The sequence below is a fragment of the Dromiciops gliroides genome, chromosome 4 (genome assembly GCF_019393635.1).
Source record: "Dromiciops gliroides isolate mDroGli1 chromosome 4, mDroGli1.pri, whole genome shotgun sequence".
NCBI classification, from domain to species: domain Eukaryota; kingdom Metazoa; phylum Chordata; class Mammalia; order Microbiotheria; family Microbiotheriidae; genus Dromiciops; species Dromiciops gliroides.
In genome coordinates this window covers 404,009,573-404,033,244 of record NC_057864.1, presented here as the reverse complement: position 1 = coordinate 404,033,244, position 23,672 = coordinate 404,009,573, and the positions used below count along the sequence as shown (strand labels likewise).

The 23,672-nt window shown below is 37.1% G+C and overlaps 1 protein-coding gene across 2 annotated transcripts in view; it reads left to right on the top strand.

Moving 5' to 3' along the window:
• The window catches only part of PRKN (parkin RBR E3 ubiquitin protein ligase), a 1,788,167-nt gene that overhangs the window by 966,005 nt on the left and 798,490 nt on the right, over window positions 1-23,672 (top strand). For both annotated transcript variants that reach the window (XM_043964490.1, XM_043964489.1), the window contains one exon: window positions 15,770-15,885. In XM_043964490.1, the coding sequence (XP_043820425.1) occupies window positions 15,770-15,885 (116 nt within the window). The remainder of the gene's footprint in view (window positions 1-15,769; window positions 15,886-23,672) is intronic.

Here is a 23,672-nt window from a genome sequence, read left to right as displayed (position 1 = left end):
CCACTGTGCCACCTAGCTGCCCCAAATATCTCTATTTTTGAAAGTTTAAAATTTCTTTTCCTAGAGGGTCAAGATTGATGTTAGTAAAGACTAGTGCTGTATCTCAGTAGCTTCATAGAGGACCTTGGAAAGGAGACTGAGCCTAAGGAACTTTTATCATAAGTAGCAATTCTTTCTTCTCAGTAGCCAGAGGCACTCTTATTAGGGCAATAGATCCAGGCTTGCTACATTCGAAAGGAAAAGTCAGAATTGAAGAAATGTACACTTTTTATAAGCATTTTTATACATTTCCTTCCTGTGGGTCTGTCTGTTTGTCTATCTGTCTATCTATCTATCCATCTATGTATGAGTTCGTATACCACCATGTATATTTGTATCTATACATATATATTCACTTTGTTTAAGGACTAGAGAAATAAACATTTTCTAGAAGCATTTTTATACAATTCCTTCCTGTGCTTATAGATAGATACTTATAGATAGATAGATCTACCTATCAATGTGGTATGTGTGTGTTTTGCAAATATGCATATATATATTCACTTTGTTATGCCTCTATGACTTTCCCAAATCCAGTATACAGATATATGTATATGTGTGTATAAATACATATGTAAATAGATATACATAGATATAGATATATACATGTACACATACATATACACATATATTTATATACTGAATTTGGGAGATTCATAAAGGTATTAAAACAGAATGAATCAAACACCTTGGTATTTGTCTTTTGCCTAAGGAATGTACTATACTTATTTTTAGAAGTCAAGCTAATTATTGACAGTGTATTATTGAGTCTTTCTCTATAATATTATGCCTCAGCTGGGTCATGTTTTTCTCCTTTCACTCCATAAAGATGATTGTCTTAGAATCTTTAATTCTACTATCTTTAATGTAGCCCTGTACTGTTCGTTCTCTCTCCCTCCCTCTCTCTCTCTCTCTCTCTCTCTCTCTCTCTCTCTCTCTCTCTCTTTTAACCCCCATGATGAGAAAGTCAATCCTATTCATTGCCCTGACTTCTAAGGATTAGAAGGTTGCCTACATCTTTGCATTGTTTTCTGCAATCTTCCTATGAAGCTACATAAGCTGCCAAAAAGTTTCAGGTAATTCGCTCTAGATGTGTTTTTGTTTAAGCCATTTTTCCAACTGAGGAAAATGACAGTCTCCTGCTTTGGCTAGTCTTCCTAGTCTAGAATTAAGCAGTGGTTGCATCTTCTTAAAGAGACCAGTGTTATTAGTGTAATGCTAAGCTCACAACCCACCTGCATGAGTTGCTCTAGTACTTGGAAGAGAGATCCTGTTCTTCTCACTTGATCCCCCCCAACCTACCTTAGGAAAACATACACACACACACAGACATGCACACGCACACACACAAACTTATATTAAGTTCACATAGAAACAGCTCTCTATATTAAGTTTTCTTTCATTTTGGAGGTGTTTAGATTGTGCATAAAATCATCCTAGTGAAATGGTATGGTTCTGCCCCTGTCCTAATTAACCATAAAGACCCAACCAGCTCTTAAAACCCACTACTACTTGAAACCACAACCCCTCAAGGTTATTCCTAGAACACTGACAGGAACAAATAGTATTTTGAGGTTGCAAACTCAATTTGTCAGTTCAGTTTGGAGTTGGGGAAGTAGCCCTGGGGGGCAAAGGGAGTGAGTTATTATACTAAATGTATTTAGAAACCTTTCTTTAGTTTTATGTAGTAGTATTCTGTCCCTTTGCTTGATGAATGACCAGTGGGACTTTGACTGGCCAGAAAGGGAGCAAGAGAAGACTGTCAAGCAAAAGTGACAAGATGTGGTAGCCAGAGGGAAGTGCCATGTATAATGCCACTGAAGTGAGAGGGACAGAGGTGATGTGACATGCCTTCCAGGCACCAGAAAAGGTCAGAAAGATACCTGCCAATGACTCCGGTCTCCCTGCTTTGCAGTGCACTAGCTAAGCCAGGCAGTCTTAGGTCCCTGACAAAAGGATACTGAAAGAAAAATGGCCAGCTATCAAGATTTCAGTTCATACGTGAGCCTGAGTCTATGCCCTATGCTAAAAAGAGGAGGCAAGTCCTGGGTCTAGAGTTCCTGAGGATTTGCATAATAACTAAATGTATTATATAACCATGAGTTGCAAAATTTTATGCTGTTGCTACTGATTTTCCAGCTAAGAGGAGAGGCACTAAGCAAACTGAATTGTATATTTTCTTTTAAGTTCATTGTTTTTAATTAATGGAAAAACTCTTTCTCTCCTCTTCCCCACTGAAAAATGAAGAAAAGTAAAATACTTGTAAAAATATGGTTAATCAAGCAAAACAAATTCCTCCATTGATTGTGTCCAAAAAGTATTTGTCGTGGTCTATGCTTTGAGTCTGTCACCTCTTCATCAGGAGGTGGGTGGCTTGTTTGTTTTTTCATGTGTCTTCTGAAATGATGGTTGCTCGTGGCATTGTCTTTCACAATTTGTGTTTACTATATTGCTATTATTGTATATATTGTTTTCCTGGTTCTACTTACTTCACCTCTCATCAGTTCATAAAAATTGTCCCAAGTTTCTTTGACAGCTTCACTTTTATCATTTATCAGGGGTCCAATAATTTTCCAAAGTATTCTTGTATAATTTATTCCCCTTAATTGTGTATTTCCTAGAACTTCTGGGTTTGTTGAATGTTCTGTGTTTTCTTGAAAATTGTCTGAGGGAGGCTTATTGCACATTATGGGATTATTTGTTTTTCTATATAGACTATTTAAAGCTTATCAAGCTGTACATATTCCTTTCGAAATACAAAGCCCAGTGGATTGTGTTGACAATGTAAGAGAATATTAGAGTTGGAAAAAATCTCAGGAATCACCTTATCTACCCTCCTTACCATACAAATGAGAAAAATTAGATCTAGGCAAATGAAGTGGTTTGCCCTTCTTCTGTACCTTTGAATTTCCCCCTTCTAGAATTTCAAAGGATAGTCTCCAAAGTAATTTTTCTTCTGTGTGGGTGGAACTTCTTTGGGGAAATAGAGGGAAATGATAATATTCTGAATGTTTGATTCTTCACATGTGATCAGTTTAATTTGACATCAGAATAGGAAAAATTTTCGTGTTTTTAAATTTCTCTCTATCCACAGTGCTGAACACAGCACTTGGCACATAGTAAATACTTGTTGATTGATTAATAGAGATTGGATTCATCATTTATATTTCACTTCTGATTGTTTTGTTTTATATGTAGTTTCATGCAAGTACAATTCTAGTCACTACAGTCTCATAATTAGAGAAGTTGATGTAAAATCAAGACCGTTATGATTTAATTTCCAAAGTTTTTTGAACTTGTTGGGGATGTTACTGAGTTTCTGCTCTGTGATCTGATAAGGACCGTAGCTTATAACTAAGATATTTAATGAAGTCATTATTACATGATCAATATGAATTCTCAGTAATTTGAAACATTGCTTTTCAAGTATTTCACTTACTAGCCAGGAAAAACTGCCTAAGAAAAGAAGCTTACTTATGAGGTAATGAATTCCCCATCATTGTAGGTCTGTATGCAAAGACTGTATGAATACCTTCAGATAATGTTATTAAGGTAATTATTATTTAAGTATAGGCGAGACTAGATAAACTATGCAGTCCAGGGGTCTGTGGGAAAAAAATGTTGAATTTAAAGTCAGAGGACCTGGATTTAAATTCTAACCCTATCACTTTCTACCTCTATGGGCCTGGGCAAGTCACAGAATCTCTTTAGGCCTTGATTTCCTCTTCTATGACCAGCACTGCCTCAGTGATTTCTTTCAGCCCTAAATCTATGATCTTTGAACTGTGAATTTTGTATGCTTCAGTTGATTGTGGGCAGAGGGAGATTCTGGTAAGTATTTAACAATCTGCTCTCCAAAAACCTCATGACATATTTTTAAGTTTAATCTGAATGATTAATATTTTCTCCATTACTTTCTTAAATCTAGACAATTAACAAAAAAAATAAATAAAGTCCCAGTTTGTAGTGTTTGCTGATTTCTGAAGTATAAATGCTCACACTGAAAATTTAACAATAGGCTCTCAGGAATGAGCACAACCTGCATAGGATATGGGAAGAATCTAGCTCAATTAACAAGTAGACAACCTATTCCAAGGAGCAATGGTTCTAAAACCATACCAATGGTCAATTTCAAACCAGTAAGGTCAATCCATGGACTGAAAAAAATGATCAGCTATAGTTATCATTGGGCACTATAGATGTATATAGATAGCAGAATCAAGTAAGCCATATTTATTTACTGAAAATCAATAATATTAAAGCCTCGATAAGCAAAGTGATATGCCATTCCCCAAATAAATATATGTGACCTACAGTTGGACAGTTCCATCAATATTTTTGGCAGAGGATACCACTCTCATCACCAACACCTGGTGCACATTGAGTAAATCATTTCTTGGCTGGGGATACATGAGCCCATCTGTGCAAAATGGCCATATGCCTATTTAGAGTTGGCTAGACCTTTGTCCTTAGACATAGGTTCCAAGCATGATGGGCTTTCATGACCTACATAGACCTATAAAAGCAATATATCAAGCACAGATCTTTAATATGAGTCAAAAAACATATGGATCACCTTTTCATTCATCATAATAGCACCTTACTTAGTACAGCCCTTCAGTTTACAGTAAATACCATGAAATATGACAAATTTGTCAAATGCCTACTATGTATAGAAAACTATTTAATACTTGGGGAGATATAAAGTTCAGAGAAGACATTTAGAATCCCTTTAGGAGTTCCAAACTAGGGAGAACAAAGGGGAACAGATAAAAAATAAGTAGATATGATACCCAAGATCAGATGATAGATTCATTATAGATAGAGGTATAAGACAAAGACCTAGAGAAGTTCTGGGGGAAAAGTTCATTACCCCCAGAAGTATCAGGAAAAACTTTCCAGACAAAGTAGTATTTCAGCTTTAGAATATGAGTATGGGGCAGCTAGGTCATGCAGTGGATAGAGCACTGGCCCTGGATTCAGGAGGACCTGAATTCAAATTTGACCTCAGACACTTAACAATTACTAGTTGTGTGACCCTAGGCAAGTCACTTAACCCCAATTGCCTCACCCCCCCCAAAAAAAAGATGATAGAATATGAGTATGGATTCAAAAGATGAAGGGAGGGGCAGCTAGGTGGTGCAGTGGATAGAGTACTGGCCCTGGAGTCGTCAGGAGTACCTGAGTTCAAATCCGACCTCAGACACTTGACACTTACTAGCTGTGTGACCCTGGGCAAGTCACTTAACCCCAATTGCCTCACACAAAAAAAAGAAAGAAAGAAGAAGAAGAAGAGTCAGGCAAGTTCTCTGGGTCCCCAAAAGATGAAGGGAAAGAAGGAAGATATTTCAGGTATAGGGAGCACACTAATCAAAGGCACAAAGGAAAAGCATAGTGTATGTTTTTGGTAACAGCTGTTTGGTGTAGAAAATACTCTCTCCTATATTATTTTATTTGTACTTTCAGAAAGTTGGATTTTTTCTGACTGTGTATATGAGATATAGATATAGATATACAGAGAAAGAGAGACAGATAGACAGAGAGAGAGAGACCATAAAGCTCTGCGTTAATGACTCCACAATGTAAGATCCTGTGGTTATCAACTTAGCAGCAGCAGCAAAGGCAGCATCACAACAGTAATAGCCAGCATTTCTATGGGCCTCTTAAGTTTGCAAAGTGCCTTGGAAATATTATCTCATTTAATCCTCACAACACCATAGAAAATGGATTCTATTATTAAGCCCATTTTGCAGAAAAGGACACTGAGTCTTAGAGAGGTTAAGTGACTTGCCAAGGGAGTTTCACACAGCTAGTACATATAGGTGTCTGGATTTGAACTCATGTCTGCCTGAAGTGAGGGATCTAGTACTTAATCTATTGAATCACCTAGCTGCTGCTAATATTTTTAGGTCATCTTCACACAATCTGTTTGGAAGTCTTTCCCCACCCCACCCCCTTTTTTATCGGAGGCACTGCTATATAACCCTCTTATTTGTGTCATTTCAGTTGCTCAGGACATACACATTTCCATTAAAAGTCATGATAAACTGCAAATTGTACTTTCCAAAATAAAAAAAATCTCAAATCTATAAAACTTAGAAGAGTGTCTTAGCCACCCATATAAAAACTTAATTTTATTTACGTGTAAACAAATGCTTTTAACTATTGCCAAATTTTTGGGAAAAACTATGTAATTACTATAATAAACTTCAACAAAGAATATGCATGTTCACATAATTAGGGACCACTATGGTACCTCTTTAGTCCTGAATTTTTCCACATACTACCCACTCCTTTAGAAAAATCACAATTTCTGGGGCAGCTAGGTGGCGCAGTGGATAAAGCACCAGCCCTGGATTCAGGAGTTCCTGAGTTTAAATCTGGCCTCAGACACTTGACACTTACTAGCTATGTGACCCTGGGCAAGTCACTTAACCCCATTGCCCCATTAAAAAAAAAAAAGAAAGAAAGAAAAATCACAATTTCTTAGCAACAGACTATAAACATGACAAGATTATGTGATTTTTCCAAAAAAAAAAAAATTTCCCATTTGTGTATATACATACCATGATGGTTGTTTTAGGAGCTTTCAATGTGTAAAAGAATCCTCAGTTCTGAATGCCTGCCTAATAAGTGCAAATATGATCTTCAGGGAAAGAAAAGAGTGCAAATCCTTGATTTACGTCAGTCTCTGTGGGCTTTTTGTTTTCAAAGGAGAGTTACTCTGAATTTAGCTTCTTTGCTTATGTAGGTTTCCTCACGTAATTTTTTTTTTTGCTTTTTTTTTTTACAGTCATTCAGTTTGACTTTCTACTCCTCATATACTAAGAACTCTAAAGAAAACTCTCCATTCAAGACCCTCTTTATGACTAATTGCAAATTCTAGTATAAATATAAGAACCTTTCTCTTCCCTTCCCCTCTAATATAAACATAAAGATGCTTCCCCTTTCCCTTTCTTCTTCTTACTCTTTTTCCCCTTCTCCTTCCCCCCATCCACCTTTAGATGTCTTTAGAGAGCAAGGTAGGTTAGGTTGTCAAATCTATACATCCCTTCAGTTTTCTGTGTCTTTGGAGACATTGTCAGATGTCACACTAGACAGTTGGATTTTTTTTCTTATGATGAAACTATTTAAAACAGTATGGTTTAGTCGTTTTCACAAAGCTCATTATAAACAACTTTTGTTTCTAGCAGATTTTATAACCTAGCTATAAACATTTCCTCTAGGCTAATACTTATACATAAGACCTTAGACAAATAGCTATTTTTGCATGCCTATTTTTATTCTAACATGATTTATAATAATATATAAGTTTTCTGTTTGTAAACCAGTAGTGAGCTGAAAAAATATCGACAAATGTATCTAAAAAAGTCTTCAATTCAAAAAGTCTAAAATACAATCATTAAAATTCTTAATATAGCTCACACATATAGCCTACTATTTCTCTCCCCAGGTATGTGTAACTGATATTAAGGAGGAACATAAACCTGGGAAAAGATCAAGTTACTTTATAATAAAAATCTACAAAACGTAGTTAGTTTGAATCTCTCATTTCAGAAGTCACTGTGTAGGAATGTATTTGGGTGTTTTTAATAGCTATATTAAGATTTTCAGCCCACTAGAGTAACATTTAATAAATTAGATAGGAAAAAGAAATAATCTAAATAACACAAAAAGCCCAGAAGAAACTAAATAGAATCCCAGCTTCTTCCAAACAAAGATGCCAGTTGTATATGCTTTATGGGAATCTGCGTTAGGTACAATAGAGGCAAACAAGAATCTGATCTTTGGCATAGTTTAACCTTTTCTACTTTCCCCCTTAATTTTTACTGTCCAACATCTAATTTTTTGTGTGTATTCTACATGTATATGTTAAACTAATTTTACTTACCTTTTTATTGGAGATTTATTGGATATTAGCAATTGACTTCTACGAGTACGGTTTTCTATAATTAGAGTTAGAGAAGTCATTGTTCCAAACTGGCTTGCCGCAAATGCTATATTTTTGTTTCTAGAATTTTACTCTATTCTTTTTTTTTAATAATAAACATTTTTATTTAAAGTTTTAAGTTCCAAATTCTCTCCCTCCTTCCCTTTCTCCACTCCCCCTCCCTGAGGCGATAAGCAATCAGAATATAGGTTTTACACATGCAATTATGTGAAACATTACCATATTAGTCATTTTGTATAAGAAAACTTGAATAAAAGAAAAAAATGAAAGAATTTTTTTAAAATCTCATACTTCAGTCTGTGTTCAACTAATATAAATTCTTTCTTTGGAGGTGGAAAATATGCTTATTAGTAGTCCTTTGGGATTGTCTTGGATCATTGTATTGTTGAGAATAGTTAAGTCATTCCCAATTCTTCATCAAACAATGTTACTATCTCTGTGCACAACGGTCTCCTGGTTCTGCTTACTTTACTGTACATCAGTTCATACAAGTCTTTCCAGGCCTTTCTGAAATCATCCCACCTGTCATTTCTTAGAGCACAATAATAAAGAATTTACTCTCTTTTTATACTGTTGCCACTCATACACTTAAAGCATTACTTCCATATACTATTTATGGGCTCCTACTGACAGAGTAATTGTTGCTTCTCCCTTACTATTCTCTAAACTGTTAAGAAGTAAGTTGGGCTCAGTCTTATTAGAGGTTTATTTTTTCCTTATAAAGGTGTCTAGGCATTCCTACACTGTCCTTTCTCCATTACAGACTTATTTTTATATCCTGGAATAGCAGATAAAATGCATAAATGAATTGGAAACACACTTGGTCTCAGCATAATGGGGTATGTATAGCTGAGAGACCCTAATAGTGTACCAGATATTGTAGCTATGACTAGGAAAGTCTCAGTTCATTAAGGTATAAACTAGATAATATCTAAGGTCCCTTCCAGTTCTAAAACTATGTACAAGCTCATGTAAAGTAAATTCCAAGATCCTATGGCCTTCTATGTTAATTTACAAATGGTATATCATTTTCTTTTTTCACAAATCTTATGAGGAAAAAAAGAAAATGTAAACTTAGCTATCAATATATAGCATTAGACTTTGCATAACTTTTTGTTTTGTTTTCCTCAAAGAGTATCAAGTTCATAATAGGGCTACCTACAACAAAGGGGAAAAATTCTCTACTTTGAAAAGACATAAGGGTGTTTGTTTTTTCAAGAGGGATGTAGAGAATAGTGAAGTTTAATGGGGGTGGGTTATGGAAAGTAAAGGGGAGTGAAGGCCCCCAGATTAACATCATTTGAAGTATTTCAGCCTTCACTGTTCTTATTCAATATTTCTCTTAGCTTGTAGCCACAAAGAAGTTCATATTATTGTTTTGTGAATCATCACAACCCAAAAAGTACCTTTTTTCTAGTCCCTGACCTAAGGGTCTCTCTTCAGGTTAGATAGATAAAGAGCTTGTTTATTAAGTTCTTCCAATATTCCAGGCACTGTGCTAAATACTGGAGATAGAGGCATGTAGCCCTCATATAAAGAGGTGTAGGAAAGTAAGGACCATGGTGAAGAGGTGACTGGGAATTGGCATAGAGGACTAAGCCCCCATAAGATAAGGCAGAAATTCACATACCAGAGCTGAGGGATCTGTGAGTAGAGTCTAACATATTGGTTGGAAGAAATCAAGGATGGCCAGAAAGCAAATGATGTAGTGAGAAGAATGATGTACTCCTCCTGTCAATTTATGACTAAGAGAAAAGTATCTCCATGGACCAAGAGGGCACTTGAAATGGTAAGAAGTACTTTAAATAGGCAGCTCTCTTTCCTTGAAGTAAAACTCATCATTTCCATCTATGTCATTCAAATAATCTTAGCGTATAGAAGATGTGAAAAGTCCAGGGAAAAGAAAAAAAAAATGAGAGAAAAATTAAACAAGATAAAACACGGGCTAAAACAAAACATAGTATCAATAAGAAAGAAAAATATCTTAGAGAATCACTTAATTCCCAGTACTGAGCAGTGCTGCCATGCTGCATTATCTCTTAGTAGCCTTATTCAAGTTATCTTCTGACCCCTTTCTTGCACATGAAATAGATTACTAGAGTTAATGACTGACCCTTAGAATTGGCATCAGTGTAGATTTAAATCAGTATGTTCTTTCCACTTTTAGCAATGAACTTAAAACCTGTTTTCTTTTTTCAAAAGTCCCCCTAGCAAACACTGAGAAAGTGATAATTTACCTACTGATGATAAGTCATTTTAGGCCTATAAAGCTGTGATCTCTGAGAACAAATAGTTCCTCAGCAATAGACAAAGCTGTCATCATGATGCACCTAATCTTATGTTGTTGTTGTTGTTGTTGTGCTGTGTTGTTGTTTTTTTTTAACATACTATCCTATATGTTAAGCTATAATAATAAATGATTGGTAAGTCTCAGGTGAATAATTATAAGGCTTTCCTAATTTTTTTTTTTTGTGAGATTGGGTCTTCCTTTTTCTCCCAGGCTAGAAGTTCAAAAATCACTCAAAACAGAAGCTTTGAACCGCTCCATTTTTGACCTGGGTCCGTTCATCCCATCTTCTGCAATCCAGTGGCTCCTTGCTCACTATATTGGTGCCAGTCGATGCTAAAACACAATCAGCTTTATCCCTACTTCAGCTCACAACTCCTAAACCCAAGCAATGCACCAGCTTCAGCCTTCCCAAAAGGAAGGATATAGGAGTGTGTTACCATGCCCACCTCAATAAGGCTTTCCTAAGGGAAGCATTTCCTGATTCCCCTAGATATTAATTCTCTCTTTTCTGCCTCTTAAAATTTTAAGGCCCTTTCCCTTCCCTGAGCTACTCGGTATTCCACCTCCATACCTTTTCACAGGTTGTTCCACATGCCTAAAATGTATTCCCTCTTTACCTCTGCCTCTGAGAATCCTTAGCTTCCTTCAAAACTCAATTCAAGTGCTACCTCTTATGGGACATTTTTCCTGATCTCTGACATTGTCAGTGCTCTCTCTTTCCTCAGATGAGCATGTTTCCATTTACATGCAGTGTCCTTTGAGTAATTCCACAATGCTGATAACTATTTTCATTTTGTCTTTGGATCCCCAGCACCTAGTACATGATACTTTATGTGCTTAAGAATTGTTTGTTGGACTAGATTGATTTGGGTTTGGGTTCACTAGCAGAAAAAAGAAAAAGAAGAAGCTTTTGTTCAATAGTATTCGATTGAACATTAGAACATGAAAATTAGGGATAAGCTATTAACCAAAATAACAAACAAACCCCATAGCAAAATGGTTTAAGCATTATTTGAGGTGACATTTTTCAGTGCTATACTGTCCTGCTAACCAAATTAGGGACAGAAGTCTTTAGCATAATGAAAACAAAAAGAAAATATATTTTCTTCAATCCCAGAGAATAAGGGGAACTCATATCCTAAAATAACTAATTACTGTGATTTGCTAAGTATCCTGTAAAATCCTGTTTCATGCAAGCTTGTTTGTTGCATTTAAGGACAGACAAAAAGCAGCAACATACATATGTCCTTTGTTCTTTTAGCAGACAGTATTTGTTTTTTAGATGAGTGATGAAATAAAGTATTTTTAAACAGTGTAGACACTGTTTCCTTGAATATCTGAGAAACAGAGAGAGACAGACAGACAGAAGAGACAGAGAGAGGAAGGAGGAGAACAAGATTTGGACAAAATGATTGTCAGAATCTATTATGTCTCTAAATCCTAAGATCTGATGCCTCAGTGTAGTAGATGTGGTCTTGGGGCCTCAAAGGAAGTACCATTGGAAGAAAATTACTGGAAGGTTCTGTCAGCCGGGCTAGGCTTTATGTACGGCTCAGCCAATGTCTGTCATCCAGAGACCAGCATAGCTAAATCTTGAGAGTTAAATTGCCAAAAGATTGAACACTAGGTAATCAAATATTTTATTTGTTTTTACCTACGTGAGTGGAGAGAAAACCAGATGGCCATGAGGCCACAGAAAGGTTGTAGCTTCTGCCGTAGAAGGGGCAGACCCACAACAGTGAAATGACCACATCCTTTGAAGTGTCTGAGAAAGTTACTTTTTATCAAAAATTACAGGATGAATTTGGTCAGAAATTGTTGATAATGGGTGAAGTTTCTCTATGGATTTAGGAGATTAGAATGATTTACAGAGCTTCAAAACCTTGTGAACAGGAGAACAGATCATTAAGCTTTCACAAGTGCCCAGGGGAGGGGCTCCAAGGAGGTGGTGCTCGGTACTTAAAAGCATCAGGTGGCTTCAATTATACACTAAGGAGCCCTGGGGGGGGGTGAGTTCACTCCCTTGTCCCACTGGTTAGGCCAAGTGGCAATCAAGGTGAGAGGCCTATAAATGTAAGCCCAGAACTGCCTCCATTATCTCCCTCAGCTCCACTTTTGTCATGGAAAAACTAGGATCTTGCTCTCCTTTGAGGATTCCCCCTCCGCCCCCCCCCCCCAAAGTAAAGCCTCTTTATTCTCCTTGCTTTGGATTAGTAATGTGGCCCTGTGCTCTTTCTCCAGTATCCCAAACCCAAGGAAATACTATTGATACTGAAAATAAGTAAAAACAAGCAAACAAACAAAAAACAACAGAAAACAAAGAGGGCAGCTAGGTGGCACAGTGGATAAAGCACTGGAGTTCAGATCTGACCTCAGACACCTGGCACTTACTAGCTGTGTGACCCTGGGCAAGTCACTTAGCCCTCATTGCCCCACAAAAAAAAAAACAAACAAAAAAACCCCACAAAAATAAGTAATAGTAAGATTGCTTCCAAAACATGAAGCAACTTGTTTCTTTACTATAGCAAGCAATGTTAATTTTTCCCTTATGTTCTAGAATTGTGGTTCTTATGCTAAGGAGAGGTCTGTAAATTTGAATGGGAAAAAAATGTTTATTTTCATCAACTTCTAACCAAATTTTATCAAATCCTTCAATTATATAAAAAAAATTATTTTGAAAAAAGGGTCTAAGGGTTTTTCTGGAATGCCAGAGGAGCCCGTGCAGGGGTGTGCTGGAGCCAGCTTGTATAGTGGCTCAATGCTAAAACTTTAGTATGAGGATTTATAACTCAGAAATGGCAAACACTAAGAATAAAGGTTTGATTTGTTATTTTGTTGTTTGTTTGGTCTTAAGACAGCAAATGGCAAAAACGCCGAAAATATAGACCAAACTTAAAAGTGTGTACTGTGTAGATTTATCTTCTCTACCTCCTACCCCCTGCCAGTTATTAAATATTTTCTAGCCCCTTCCTGGGTCCATGTTGCAAGAAAGATGAAGAAATCCTGAACTAGAAGTATGGAGACAGAAATACAGCGGTAAACTTGTAAATACCTTTTGTATTCTAAATATTTGTTAGATTATTCTGACTGGAACTTTCATGTGTGGCAAAGTTGAATTGGTTAATGAGTACAGAGTTGCCATTCCTGGTTCTGGTCAACTGGAGATTTAGAGCATGCTTTAGGCCATAATATGACCCAGTGACTGAAAGGCTTTTGTGTTTCCTTAGGATAAGGCAAAACCCTTTGTCCTCCCACTTCCCCCACTGGCGAGTGGCAAAGTGCTTTATCACCAAAAGGAAAAGAGAACACCTAGTTGGGGCTCTATGCCCCTTCCCATGCCTCACTAGAAGTCAATGAATTCTATGATGCTACCTTGATCATCAAAGCAAGAGAACAGAACTGGATAATATCTCCTTTAAAAAATAATGATGTAGCATCCTGTCCCCTTGCAACTTCTGTCATGGGGTAGCGAATGACCAAGGCACCAATACAGATTTGTTATGTCTTTTGAGGTATTTCTGTTTGGTAGCCAAAGGGAATTTGCTCTATACTTGGAGAAAATGAGATTACATCATTGTCTCACCTAACTAAAATCTGGCCCCCAGGCTCCCACATGGTATACAAGAACCAGGAATGCTATCTCTGAGAATATTTTGTGGAATGGCCCCTATAGGTCAAGTCAGCCTTGCTTCATATGGATTCAGTGTTTTATCAGTGTGCTTAGGCTCTCCTGGAGTGCAGATTCTAATGCCTTTTCACTCTCTTGTCCGTGTTTTCCATGGATACATAAAAGATACTCGCAACTATTCAGCGGTCTTCCTTTGCTTCTCTTAAATATCCCAGGTGTCCTAATATACATTTTAGGTTCTTCCTCTCTTAATTTCTTATTCTCATTCGATGTTCTGTTAAATTTCTTTTCCCATCTCACTTGTTATCCACAGGATCTTTTCTTACACTTCCCTAGATCTGATTGGGATCTGATGGGAATTTTCAGAGAATGGGTACTTGTGAATATTTCTATTCAAAGGATATTTATTGTGCAATTTTTCTTACTCTGTCCTCTGACATTGTAAGGGGATTTGTGAATTTAATTTTCAAAAGTGTAATTGATACCTTTTGTTTTCTTTCTTTTTTGTTTGTTTTTGGTGAGGCAATTGGAGTTAAGTGACTTGCCCAGGGTCACACAGCTAGTAAGTGTTAAGTGTCTGAGGCCAGATTTGAACTCTGGGCCTCCTGACTCCAGGGCCAGTGCTCTATCCACTGCGCCCCCTAGCTGCCCCATACCTTTTGTTTTCATATAATAATAGTCAGTTTTATTATATCAGACCACAGTACCTCAGAGTCTTATGTCTGGATATGGAAGGACTTGAAACATTTATTTTTTTTTTACTGCTCTGAAAGGGGAATAGACTCAGGAACTTTTCTAAAATTTTCACTTCATTAAGGCCAATAATTAAGAGAAGGAGCTAAATCATAGCCTATAGTCCACATTAATGTAATGCCCAAATATCTCCTCCACATAAGCTACATATTTTCCCCTAAAAAAAAGATAATGAAACCATCCTGTATTCTTAGCTCAAACTATTAATATCGTTTACTGTTAACCTAAGGCATAAAGGCTGAAGACAGGAGTTCTCCTTGAGTTTGCCAGACTATGGAAGTTAATATGCCCTCCTGACTAAGTGTACCCTCATGGTACACGCAGAGATGTGTGAAATGATGCTGTTCTGAATCATTGCTGAATCTTTGTAAATTATCCTGGCCATTCTGCTGTTGAATAAACGATCTTTTGTTAAAGAAATTATGGTCTTTACATGTTTAATTTCATTCCAGACCCAAAGCCAAACCATCTGCATCAGGTGTGGCTCAGTGTAAAATGAAATCCATTTTGAACATAGAAACAACATGGATACCCCACATAAGCACCTGTAATCTAAACAAATGTGGAAGTTAAATGCAAGTTGTCCTTATCTATCGGTATAGCTGATATATAGGTATAGTATAGCCGAAAGGGCACTAAAAGACAGTCTAGTCGAGCTCCCCCTCCCCCTGGCCCTGCCACCTCTCCCCACTTTTTTCAGATAGGACAAGGATGAAGAGAAGACGTTGGGAGGAGAACCTTCCTCTTGGACCTACATAGAGTAGTGACAGTATATAAATTACTCAGCTAAATTCTAAAATCTACAGCTTAAAGAAATGGGGCGGGGAGGGGTAGCAAGGGGGAAACAACAGAAGTCACCATTCCACAGAGGCACACGGAGCCTTCTTTGAGTATGCTCCTCGCATTCTGTCACAAAAGCAATTTGTGCCCACTCAGATGATTTTGATAACCATTCTTAATCCAGTCAGGACTCATTCCTAATGGCTTATTTCCTTTCCTGCTACTACTAGTGATTTGTTTCCTGTCTAAATGTTGCTCAGAGTAAGATAAATAGAGGACATGGGTTTTTGGAATGTGATCTTACTTTATCTTTCTTTCAATGTTTCAGGAGTTCTACTTTAAATGTGGCGCACACCCAACTTCTGCCAATGAGACATCGGTGGCTCTGAACCTGATTACAACAAACAGTCGCGGTATCAGCTGTATCACATGTACTGATGTCAGGTAAAAATAGCCAAACAACTGCCATTCTTAAGTAGGCTGACTTCCTCTGGGCTCTGAAATGCTTTTCCTCTCTCAGGAACGCGTCCTTTGTTTTGGTGCTATGATAGATTTGTGTATTGTAAACTCCAAACTAAAGTATAATAAGAACCAAGTAAAGTACAAAAAAGAATTGCAAACATTATTATCAATTTGGGAAAGAAGTGCTTGATAATGGAAGTCCCTTTTCATGTAAAGAATTTTAGATACCTGGTATTAAATCTCAACTACTGATTTTACTAGCTTTTTAAAAACTACATCTAATGGCAAACATTTTATTGTTGTGTTACAGGAAACTAACTATCTATTCTAATTATCCACTTTTAAAAAATGAGTACAGTAGTAGCTCATGCTATACAGGAGGATTTTTGTGGTCCCAAATACTAAAAAAAAAGAAAACTGGGGGCAGCTAGACAGCTCAGTGGATAAAGCACTGGCCCTGGATTCTGGAGGACCTGAATTCAAATCTGACCTCAGATACTTGACATTGACCAGCTGTGTGACCCTGGGCAAGTCACTTAACCCCCATTGCCCCATTAAAAAAAAAGAAAAGAAAAGAAAACTGGGGGAAAAAAGTGTAAATTAATTTGAATAATAGCAATGTGAGGACAAAATGTGAGGACATCATTTTATCTAAAGACTAGAATACTGGGGGTAAAATTAATGTCTTGATATCACTGGGCAGTGTGGTTTAACAAAATATGAGGGTGACAGGAAGGTAATTTTTTTATTTTCCACTGAGATCAGAAAGAGAGAAGAGGCTTAAATTGTACAAAGATGGATTTAATTTATATATTAGGAATGATTTTACTGTGAGGCTGATAAAACTCTGAGATAGCTTAAGGGGAGCTGTGGAACTCCCTTGTGTCCACAGTTTCAAGAAAAGTCTTGTTGGCCTGAATCATAAAAATGGTTAAAATTACCTTCTAGACCCTCAAGATTGCATAATAAATAGGTAGCATGTATCCTGAGGCACTGCTTCTAAGTATTCAATAAAGTGGTTTTAACTATAGTTTAATTGATCAAAACCTGACAACCCCAATAGTAGCTGTTCCGAAAAAGTCATTTTTAAGAATTACTAATACTTAGACATGTTTTCTTTTCTGCTGCCTGTTCAGTCAATACACGTCTGCTGATTTTTGAGACTATTGTAACAGAAAACAGTACATTATAACTCAATAAGTACATTGCATAGAACTTTACTGGCCTGCTTACAAGATAGAAAATTGATTAAATGGAACTGCAGAGCCAGGGTTTTTAGATGTCTAACAAGGCCAACTCCGATGGTTCTCCAGTTAGGATAGTTGGTTAAAGATGTTGAGAATGACTACAATGTTATTGAATTGGCTTGTCTGAAAGCCTTGGGATGTTCTGCTGTCTTCTTGTAGAACTGGTGAAATCTTATTCTACAACTCATTTGGGCAGTGTTTTGAAACTCATTAAGCTCGAAAATGATGGCATTAAAAATATTTAACTGTTATCCCATGAACTCTATATGACATGGGTAGTGTTATTATGGGGTGACTAGATGGCATAATTGGTAGAGCACGGGGCCTAGAGTCAGGAAGACCCAAGTTCAAATCTGCCCCCAGACACTTACTGATAACCTTGTGACCCTGGTCAAGTCACTTAACCATGTTTGCTTCAGTTTTCTCATCTCTCAAATGAGCTGTAGAAGGAAAGGTCAAAACACTCCAGTATCTTTTCCAAGAAAATACAAAATGGATAAAGAACAAGGGTTACTATGTTGCAGAACTGTCAGATTTATGCTGGGTCCTCACCATAAACATCTGAAGGAAATCAGCATTCCACAAAGTTGGCCTTATAATTGTTTGAAAGAAAACAAATGATCTGTTCAGAAAAATTTTTTCACATGACTTTAGAGAAGCTTCTGGAACACAGTAGATTGTCTTTGAGTATCTGTAGGACTGTCAAGCAGAAGAGCGATTAGATTTGTTTTCCTGAGTCCCAGAGGGCAGAAAAAGAAACAAAAGGTAAAAGTTGTAAAGGTGAATTAAAGAGATGGGGGAAAACCCCTAAAAACTATTTCTCAAAATGGAATGTACCGTTTTGGGAGATAGGTATTGAAAGCTGAATAATCACCTTGGGTGATGTTATTATTAATATTAATGGTGATGGTTAACGATTTGCAGAGTACTTTACAAATCTTAACTCATTTTATCCTTACAACAACCCTAGAAGGTAAGTGTCATTATCCTCATTTTATAGATGTGGAAATTGAGGCAAGCAGAAATAAGTGATTTGCCCAAGTTCCTATGGCTATGAAATATTTGACACTAAATTTCAATATGGGTCTTTCTGACTCTACCACCATACTTCCAATGGGATTCTTGGTCAAATATTAGATTTGACTAGATGATGTCTGACATTCTGTGATGCTGCTATAGAAGCGAATATAGTTTATTTATTTTTGCTATTACAAAAGGTTATTTACTTCAGAGATACGGCACGAACAAATAAATGTACATAGATTTTTGTCCCTATCTCTGAGTCATATTCTCATCTATATCAGCTTGGTCTGTGGGGGAATCAGCTCAAACTTTAGCTCAGGTCCTAAGTAGTCTTGATCCCACCCACTGGTGACTGCTAAAGTGAGTTTTTGCACTAAGCTGGAGTCTCAAAATTTGCTTCTTGAGGATTTGCTATTATACTACCCCCAAATTCTTGTGACTTTCTCTCCCCTGGGAACAAAGGAAAAGGCAAAGGGCCAAAGGAGGGAAAGGAGACCCTAAGGCTGTCCCCTTTACCTTATGGTGTCTCGTCAAATTCCACAAGCAAAAGAGTCACCAAGCTCCCCCAATTCACATGAAGCAAAGAACTAGGATATTTAAAAGTGTTTTATGCATCGATCTACTTGACTGAGTAAGTGTTCTTGATATGCATGAAGAGATCTTCCCATACTTGAGTAATAAATGGGGAAGGTGATTTTGTACCCTTGATAATCAGTGCATAGAGACACTCAAGCTATATACCTACCTTTTTTTTTTTTTTACAAAATATATATTAATAATGCATATCTAGACAAAGGTTTTGGTTTGTTCATTTGTTTTTATTGTTCCTATCACATTTGTACCATCAATGAAGGGTCATTTCCCAAAACTCTCTGGATGCTAGATAGTTAGAAAGTTCTGCCAGACAAAACACAAAACAAGGATAGTGTGTGTGGTGATAGCGGTGGAGGTGGGTATTTTTACTATATTCCCCCCCCCCCTCCTTACCCTACTATATTGTAGGCGCTGGGCTGAGGGCTCAGCATATTAAGACAGAAAGAAACTTTCTTGCCTTAAGTTCTTATGGTTTATAGTAGGGAGGGAGGAGCCATAATTAAGTATTCTTACATAAAGAGGAAAAAGGCACTAACTGGGGAATCAAAAAGGATTAACTAAAGGAGGCAATGCAGAAATGGAACTTTGAAGGACGACTAGCATTCTGAGAGCTGGAAGGAAGAATGAAGTCTATTCCAGGAATAGTTGTTGGCTTGTGAGCATGCCCATTAAGTGGGGGATGGAGGGCCCAGTTTGGGGAATGACTAGCAGTGCAGTGTCTTCTCCCTCTGAAACTTTTCTAATACTGTAACCTGGTTTTGTCATATACCCCAGATAAAATGCTAATGCCTTGTGGATGTGAACCACTTTATTCTTCCTTTTTATCTGTAGTAGAGTGCCTTAAACAGAGTAGACATTTTAAAATGTTTCTTGAATTCACTGGAAGTCAAAACTAGAATGGGGATGTGCTGTGATTCCAAAGATCTGATGGTAAAGCATGCTATCTACCTCCTGGCAGAGAAGTGATGGATTCAGGGTAGGAAGGAAGCATATACATAAATAAAATGAAGACTAGGTATTTTTGTAGTAACTTCTTTTCTCAGAGGTCTTTGGAATACTATATGTGGTAGTGGTGTTAGTTGGTGGTAGTGGTTGAATTTTACTGTATTCTTCCTTACTTTCTTACCCTACCATGAGGTAGATGCTGTGTTAAGGGATGAGAATATAAAGACAGAAAAAGAGACTTTCCTACCTTCAGTTCTTAAGTTCTACTGGGAGAGATATAACAAGTACTTAGTAAAGAATTGTATATACATACACACACACACACACACACACACACACACACACACACACACACACACACACACACACACCATAAACTAAAAGTCAATGTCTTGAAAGGGCATGATATATTCCTCCTTCACTTTCCATGAACAAAGAGTGAAATGAAATTAAAGAATCAATATCAGCCAACCATGAGATAGGTACCTATGGTCAGTTGTGTTAATGGGACAGAAATCTTAGGTGAAATTTTTAGTAGTTGCCCTATATTAGGACATTTGAGAAATTTCACAAGATGAAGAAAGAGATAATGAGGTAAAGTCAATAGCTGGGGGCAAAAGAAAGACAGACAGACAGACTGGATTTGGGTTCAGATGCTCTGTTTCACTCCTTAGTACTATGGAGATATTCAGTGTAACACTTAACATTTCTGAGCCTCATTCCAATGGCTGGCAAAAAGTAGACGCTTCAGTAAATGCCTGTTGGTTTGACTTGACTTAATATGTAATGTTGCACAGGATGATCTCTAAGGTCCCTTCCAGTTCTGAATTTCATTAATTTTTGTTGAGGGGAGAACAAAAGAAAAGAAAAAGAAAAGCAATTTGTTAGATAGCTGACTGCTTTGATCTTTTTTTCTCAATAATTGACTTTTTTTTTAAGAAAGGCAGCCATATACATATTTTCATTCTGTTTTATGAAAATGGGACAAATGACTAAAAAGTAAGCTGATTCAGGAAAGTTAGTCCCAGAGTCAATACTATGACCATTATCTGTTCAGCCCTGTGCCCATGGCCTCAACATGAAATTTATACTGTAGCAACTAATGGTTATGTCAGTAAACTTGAATTATCAACAAGAGATTAAATGGGGTTCTGTATATTCTGTTTGAGAAGACAAGACAGTGTGCAATCAATTTTAGAAAACTTCCTATAAAAAACAGGTTGTTGTTTTTAAAGTTTTATTTAGCTGTTGGGAAACATTCATCCAGATAAAAAGCTTCTAGGGGGTAGGGATTATTTCAGTATTGTCTTTGTACCCCAGTGCTTAGAACAGTGTATGGTACATGACAGGAATGGTTTCATTGGTACAGTGGACTCCCAGATGATGAAATTCCTTCTGTCTGTGTGCATGTTGGCACCTTCTCTGCAACTTACAATCTTAGGAAATTGCCTAGCAAACTGAGAGGTAAAGTAACTTGTCCCTGTTCCTAGAGGCAGCATATATCAGAGACTGAACTTGAACCCAGGTATTCGTGGTCCAAAGCTAATGCTCTATCCACATTCTGCTTCTCATATAATTAGGAATGAATGAATGCTTGGTAAAATGAGAATGATGATAATAGCACTTCCCTCCTTGAGTTGTGAGCATCAAATTAGATGACTTGTCCAGTGATTTTCAAACCTTCAAGTACTATATAAATGACAGCTATTATCCCTATTTTTTGGCTTAAGGTATTTTTTAAGTTCTTTCTTATTACCCATTATCAGAAAAGATAGATAAATTTATCCAAGTAGTCCACGTTTTTAACACCAGTGAACAAACCCTCCCATATTCATTTCTACTTATCTTAAAAAATAGCTTCATCTCTGCCTTCCATAATCTAATTTTTTTGAGTAAGATTTTGAGCAGATAAAGAACTGGAATGAAAAAAGACTAGGATGGAAACTAAAGTATTAGACCAGGGGAGGCTTTCTCAGGGAGCCAGCATTTGTGCATGTGTATTGTGTGTGTGTGTGTGTGTGTGTGTGTGTGTGTGTGTGCATAAGAAAAGTGTTTAGATGAGAAAGAATTTCAGAAAGCTTGCTTAGCCTGTGGCTACCTAAAGGCCCCTTTGCTATCAATAAGCCAATATCTCTCAATCAATATTTTCTAGACTACAGATTTTCCAGTTTTATCTCAGCCCCCTATCTTGTTGAGACAAATCTTCATGACACAGAATTGCTTGAATGTTTTTATATTCATGCAAACCGTCCCCATGCACTTAGTCCCCCTTATTTTACCCACTGTCAGCTCTAAGGCATCTGACAAACACACAGGGGTATGATAGTAAGGATACTTTGCAGCTCTACCTGACAGGGTTGTTGTGACCGAAAGCACCCCCATAAACCTTACAAAATGTTATAAAGATGACTTATCATAAAAAAAAAATCACTTCTTCCCAAATCTGATGTGTCCAAAAAAATACAGAATCAATGTAGTGTTTCTTTCTGATGCTTTAGCCTAAGGGTGGTATGCAAAACAGTCTGTTTCCTTTGGATTTAAATGTAATATGAATTGTTTCATGTCATTCTGATCAAAAGAGGGAAATATTTTAGGGCCAGAATTCCTTGAAGACTCTAGGCAAATAAATAACCATTCTTGTGGTGGATTTTGCTTAGCTCTAGCCAAGTAAAATGGTTCTCTATATATGTGTATGTGTGTGTTTCCTTATATAGACATGTGACTTTTATTTTTTTCATAACTTAGCACTTAGGATGATAGGTTCTTACTTTATGTTTGGGGCAGCAAATCCTTGCAATTTGAGAAAATTGCAAAAACATGAAGCAAAGATGGCACCCTCCATCCTTGAGGGAAGATCTAATGCGGAGACATTTCCAGTTGAAACAGCATCAAAAGAGTTAGCCCCCCCCCCACCAGGCACCTGCAAATCAAACTCAGAAATAACAATGATGTTAAGCAGTATAAAAATGAAATGCGCAGAGCCCAAAGCGCCTCACATCTCCTTTACCAAACCAGGACTGCAAATGATTCCTAGAGGTGCCTTTATTCTTAGTATTCTGATAGATGTGCAGTATTAAGGTTTTGTGGTGTTCACCCTCATTTTTGTGGAATCCCCAAGAAGGGTAAGATTTGCTACTGCTAGAATGCAATAGTAGTACTTTCTCTTTTAAATTTGCTCAGTCCACGTTTTAGAGCATGAAATTGAAGGATAGAAAATGTTTCACTGCATTAGAATTTGAGAGAGTATGTGGTTTAATGAGCCCTTACTAGCTGTGTGACCCATTAACCCTGTTTGCCTCAGCTTCCTTATCTGTAAAATGAGCTGGAGAAGGAAGTGGCAAACCATTCCAGTATCTTTGCCAAGAAAACCCCAAATGGGGTCACAAAGAGTTGGACATGACTATAACCAAATGAACAATGTGGTTTAATTTAAGGAATAATACTAGATTTAAAGTTAGAAGTCTTGGCTTTGAATCCTGCATGTAACACTTGCTATATATGTGACCTTTCCTTAGAAAAGTTGCCACCATCCTGGGGCTCATTGGTAGCAAGGAGGGTGGCAGGCTATTGGAATAGATGATCTCTAAGATCCATTCCAGGTCTTAGCTCTCATCTGGTAACTACTAACCAATATCTATGCTTCATGCCTCATTCCTTTATCCACTCCTATGTTATTGTCAATTGATAATGAAAATGTTTGAAAATGCCATCAATCGTATAAGCACAGGATTTCAGTTTACAGTTCTGAGAAATGTGCATTGAAATAGAGTGGGGACTGTTGATATTTCCCTTCAATTTTTCAAAATGCTTCTACCACCATACAAAGTTTGAGAACCAATGTTCTCACTAAGTGGTCCAAACAGATAGACAGTTACAATTTTTTTCTTTCTTTTTCTTTCTTTTTTTTTTTGGGGGGGGAGAGCAGAAAGAGGAATTCTCTTACTTCCTTGCTATTTAATT